General features: G+C 46.8%; 1 protein-coding gene across 9 annotated transcripts in view; it reads right to left on the bottom strand.

Annotated features, from left to right (window-relative positions):
• The window catches only part of vps13c (vacuolar protein sorting 13 homolog C), a 71,932-nt gene that overhangs the window by 57,124 nt on the left and 9,301 nt on the right, over positions 1–5,507 (bottom strand). For all 9 annotated transcript variants that reach the window (XM_008402717.2, XM_008402708.2, XM_008402709.2 and 6 more), the window contains 11 exons: positions 5,339–5,398; positions 4,548–4,628; positions 4,395–4,452; positions 3,083–3,210; positions 2,900–3,006; positions 2,641–2,815; positions 1,821–1,883; positions 1,610–1,745; positions 1,441–1,541; positions 745–887; positions 483–675 (listed from right to left, as the gene is read on the bottom strand). In XM_008402717.2, the coding sequence (XP_008400939.1) occupies positions 483–675; positions 745–887; positions 1,441–1,541; positions 1,610–1,745; positions 1,821–1,883; positions 2,641–2,815; positions 2,900–3,006; positions 3,083–3,210; positions 4,395–4,452; positions 4,548–4,628; positions 5,339–5,398 (1,245 nt within the window). The remainder of the gene's footprint in view (positions 1–482; positions 676–744; positions 888–1,440; positions 1,542–1,609; positions 1,746–1,820; positions 1,884–2,640; positions 2,816–2,899; positions 3,007–3,082; positions 3,211–4,394; positions 4,453–4,547; positions 4,629–5,338; positions 5,399–5,507) is intronic.

The following is a 5,507-nucleotide window of genomic DNA, read 5'->3' as shown; positions in this document are numbered from 1 at the left end:
ACACCAGATCTACATCACCCAGATCTACATCACCAGATCTACATCACCCAGATCTACACCTGGAGCTCAGAGGACAGACTGTAAAATGGTTCAGAACCACATTAAAGATCTGCTGCTGTGGTACCAACCTTCCTGACCCCTCAGGTTCTGGTTCTGGTTCYGCTCWGCATCCCCAGAACCAGAACCGAACGAGGAGAAGCAGCWTTCAGCTTCTATGCACCACAGATCTGGAACAAACTTCCAGAAAACTGTAAAACAGCTGAAACCCTGAGAGCCTTTAACTGGACTAAAMCCGTCCTGGTTAGAGCTGCTTTGACACGGGATCAGTTTGGATTTAATGACTGAATGTGACGATTTGATTGTTGATTCTCTGCTGTGTGACTTTGTGCTTTTGCTTTGTTATGATGTAAAGCTCTTTGAAATGCTGCTGAAATGTGCTGAACAAATAAAATGTGATTGATAATAGTCAGAGACCAGCTTACCGCATCGTAGATGATCTCCACAGGCTGGGAGTGGATCTTCAGCAGCTGGTCTCCAGAACTCTCCTCAGGGTTCAACTCAAACACCACGGTGAGCAGCGATGATGAAGAATCGCCCACGGAGGCGATGAGCGAGGGAACGGCGCCCTGCTGCTGCAGCCCTGTGACGTACCAGTGCTCCAGCGCCGCCTCCACCCTGCAAGAGGAAGCAGCTGGTGTGAGTCTGGCTGAGGCGGCCAGAGGGTTCCAGAGGAAACGCTCCCACCTGACCGCCTGCGCTCCGGGTCTCTGGGATATCCTGGTGCTCAGGTTGACCATCCGGATGTTGAGGATCTCCGGGACGTCATGCTGCTCTCTGATGGTCACCGATGTTCTGAGCAGCTGGAAGGTGACGATGGCACTGACGTACTGAAACACAGAAGGCCGGGTCACTGGGTCGCCTTAGGACAACGTTTCACTTCATTAAGGTTCTGATCCCTGAGGATGAGGTCTGGGCTTTGACTAGGCTATTGTAACACCATGATCCGATTCTCTTTCAACCATTCTGTTCTAGATCTGCTGCTGTTTGGATCCTGGTTCTGTTCAGGATGCAGTTTGGACCGAGCTTCAGCTGCTGGACAGATGGACTCACATCGGACTCTAGAAAACCTTGATCCGGTCTGCTCAGACAGCCATCTCTCCTGAAACCACATGCATCAGAGCATGAGGAGTCTCTGTTGACCTGATGTCTGGATTCCTCCATCACGGCCCAAGATTTCTAGTTTGTTCTCATCTGTCCAGAGGACATTGTCCCGGATGTCTCATCCTCCATCAAGAAGCAGCTTTGTTAACCTCAATCCGACGGCCATTTTCAATCTACCATTGAAGAAGACGCTTTCTCTTTCAACGCCGACACAGGGCTCCTCCTCCTGTCCTGTCATGAACGTCAACATTTTTCAAACGGACTCTCTAGAGTCTCTACCTGTTTGGGTAAAGCCAGGTTGTGCGAGCTGCCGCTGTAGCCAATAGCTGTGTAGAGTTTTTCCTTCTCCTCAGCAGTCATCAGCTGGTCCAGACCTGAAGCTGAAACAGAACTTGCTGGTTCAGAACCAAGTCTTGGGTCTCTCTAGAAGGTCCAGATCAAGTCTTACTCTCAGACTCCTTGTCCTCCTCCACCTCCTGCTCCTCCTTCTTAGCCTTCCTCCCAAACCAGCCGCTGAAAAAGCCTCCTCCTTGTTTCTGGCCTCCGGCTTTCTTCCCAGCCAGTTTCTGGCCCGACCGGATCACCTGCAGGAGCAGAACCCTGAAATCAAGCCGGGCCTGTGAGAACACACGTCATCACCTTCATTTGTACAAGATCACCTCCATCTGGGCTTGCTGACGGGCCAGAGTGATGTTGAACACGTCCAGGGTTTTCTCCAGATCCTGAAGCACAGCAGAGACCAGCTTCAGTCAGCGTTTTTTATTTATTACTTATTAGTTCAGCTTCCTTTTATCCATTATAAGATTCAGCAGATCTAATTATTAATCATTTTGTTTTCCTCTAATTTCAGACATCATGTGTCAGAGGTTTTGCTGTAAAGTCAATGAATCAATGCAGGAGACTGTCGCCCCCTGCTGGCCCAGGAGAAGCAAACGCCCCAAGTCAATAACTTTCTTAGAACCTTTGAAAAAATAATCTGTTTCATAACTAGGATCAACTGGAATGGATGCTGGAGTGAATTTAAACGTTGCATTAAATTGTCATTATTTACAAAATCATGCAAAGTTGGCATTTTTAATGGACTTTTAATGCAACTTTGCATTATTAATGTCGTTATTTATTCATAAAGACTTTATGTTTATGACACTCAGTCTTATGGACACCCCTTCAAATAAAGTGTTACCAAAAACACGTGACCAACATCTTGAGAAAAACATCTCGATTTATCCAATAAAAGTCTGAAATGGAAAGAGATCATTTCATGTTTGAGAGGAGAAACAAACTGAGTACGAGACGTTGGGATGGGTTTCCTGAAGGTCCGAACTCAAGTTTCCATTTCTGCTTCAGGAAACCCAATTTAACCCAATGTCAGAGGGCTGCAGTGGATTCATAGACCAGAATCATCCATCCCATATCCAGGTGTTATGGGATGTTTGGTTGCTTAGCAATGTGAGTCGCGTCGCCTTGCCGTTTCCTCACCTGGATCTGCTTCTCGGTGTCTGGCCCTGGCTTGTTCTGACTCAGCAGCTTGCTCTTGTAGGCAGCCTTGTAGACCTTCAGGCTCTCCCGGTGCTGCTGAATCTTGGACCAGGACCACATGTGGCTGAGGCGTCGGATGTGGACCTCCATGATGCTGTTGAAAGCGTACCTCCACCTGAAGGTAGCAGGAGACCATAAAGTAACCGGTCTGGTCCTGGTTTTATCTGGGTCTGCTAATGGAGCGGGACAGCAAACCCACCAGACTTTGACGTTCTTACTGACGGGAACATCAGGCCTGAACTTCCTGTAAGGGGCGCTCTTTGCCATTAGATCAATGGACTCCAGCACCTCCACCATGCTCAGGTACTGTGGAGGACAGACAGGTAAAGGTAGTCTCACCTGTTTCCACCTGATCCATCCAGCAGGCTGCGTCTTGCCTCACCTGAGGTTTGGTCATCTCGATACCAATGTTCTGGACCTCCACCTGCAGCTTCACCTTCGGAGACTTCAGCTCTGCCTCCGCATTCGGGTTGATGCACATTTTAGCCGACGCGAAGATTGGCTTGAAGACTAGACAGAGAAGAAGAGACCAGCAGCTCTGACCGTCAGGCACTTGACAGATCCCCAAAAGATCCACAGCATCTCATATGACAAGTTCAGGTTTTCATCAACCCCATGAAATGATGGTTTCATTCATCGTTATGAAGCAGAAAGACTACGATCCTTATTTCATCTTATTTTAGTCTGTTTTCTGAATAAGTAGTAAATAAATTCTAAAACTGAATTAAAATCAGCTGAAAGTAAGAAGACTTATACACACACACACGTTTGCATGGCTATCTTTGTGGGGACGTCCCATTGACTTCTGATATGCCAAACTTTGTTTTATTTCAATCGATCAATCGATCAATCAATTTTAGCTATAACGCACCCTTCATGTCGGAGGCAGCTCACTGGAAACACAGAATAAATGGTTTGAACCATCCAGGGTCACAGTCTGCAGGTGCAACTACCAGAGTTGTGAAATAAAGTGAAACTGGTGGGATTCTCCCTTTTGCTCCCATCTTTGTAAGAGGGCAGGTGGGTATAACAGCTTTTACCTTTTCTTCACTGCCCTGGACGAGCCAGCGGAGTCACTGCTCTATTCTGTGCTTAGTTTCTTAATAAAATAATTATTTGATTCGTTCTTGATTGACTCAGTGTTTCACCTTAAGTGAGACTMATTTATTTCCTCAACGCTTCCATTCATCTCTACAGCCTGATCCTGGTCCCAACCAAAACCCAATTCACACCTTCGTCCTAAATCTGACCCCACAGCTTAGTATGTCAGGAAAATGGTCCCCACAAGGTATTACACACACACACACACACACACACACACACACACACACACACACACACACACACACACACACACTGCATCAGTGTTTCTGATGTTCTGTCTGGATCACTGAACAATATTCTGACTTCACCATTAAAATGTCTTATTCTCCGTCTCCATGGAAACACTTCTAGTATTTCCATGGAGACGGGCTGAAAGATTTCCACTCGGATGGAAACTCTGAGATCTTCGTCATTTCCTGGACAATCTGGACTGCAGAGCAGCTGAAGCTGCAGGTCAATAGATTCAACCAGGGAGACACTTGACAAATCCTGCTACCACCGCAAACCCTTAGTTTAGGGTTCAAAGGTCATAAGGCCACCAACTGACATCACAAATAGCCAACATTTATTAATCAAAGATCTGAACTCACTGTCCTGATAGTGATGCAGCTGCTGGTCTTTGCTGCTGATCTCTGACCTTAACTGGTCCTGCAAAGGAGAGCAAGGTCAACCGGGGGGCAGGGAGCTCTGAGTCCACTCAAACAGAAATGAGCTTCATCAGATCAACACAGACTTGGACTGACCACAATGTCCTGCCAAGAGCTCCGGTAGTACATGGGACTGTTGACGTTCCAGTAGGCGTAGAGACTCTCCAGACGGCCCAGCTGGGGACAGACACACCGGGCAGCAGGTATTTATTAGTACTCAGCGTTTCAGCAACAAGGCAGCTAAAAACATAATAACCAACAATTGTTATGTCCTTTGGCCTCATTATAATTATTTTTTGTCTATTTTTCCTGACTGTTTTGTTGCCAGACTTTAGTCAAATGATATTTTTCAGATTTTTAATATATTTTGGAGTTTGGATAATTTCTTATTTTGGAAATGAATTTGATTGCATGAAGCTGGGCAGCCATGACCGTTGAACATTAGAGGCCATGTGGCCTCCTGGTACCTTTGGTTTTACAGGATGAATGTGAGGAGTTGAAGGATTGAGCACAGGGTGTGATGTGACTAAATAGTCATGGGGTCACCGGCAGGTCACAGGTGACTTTGTTATGATTAGCTCTAGACCTGCTCATGAACAGCAGGTGCTTGAAGCAACGCCTCTGGCAGTCATCCGAGATCCATAGAACCGCAGTTACAGCAGTAACTCTTGTTCTTTATGTCAGACTGGAACCAATGCAGAACAGTTCAGAACTGTTCTGGAACTGGTTCCAGTTCTGGTCCGAATGGAACCAGAACTGGAACCAGTTCAAGTCGGACCCAGCTCTCCAGTTGCTTCGATAGCAAATCAACCGTCTCTTTTTTTCCCTCCAGCTGTGTTTGCATCAACAATCATGGAGTTCAGGAGAGACCGAGTGGAGCATCTCACCTTATAGATGATCTTTGCAGCTTCATTCAGAATGCACAGCTTCCAGTTCTCATCAGTCGTCTGAAGGTAGAAGAACATGGAGAACATGGACCATCAGCAGAGGCAGCGGGACGTCAGGCTGCGTGTGTGTGTGTGTGTGTGTGTGTGTGTGTGTGTGTGTGTGTGTGTG

The sequence above is a fragment of the Poecilia reticulata genome, unplaced genomic scaffold, assembly GCF_000633615.1.
Source record: "Poecilia reticulata strain Guanapo unplaced genomic scaffold, Guppy_female_1.0+MT scaffold_251, whole genome shotgun sequence".
NCBI lineage: Eukaryota > Metazoa > Chordata > Actinopteri > Cyprinodontiformes > Poeciliidae > Poecilia > Poecilia reticulata.
The sequence above is the reverse complement of the archived record's forward strand: the minus strand, read 5'-3'. Positions and strand labels throughout refer to the sequence as shown.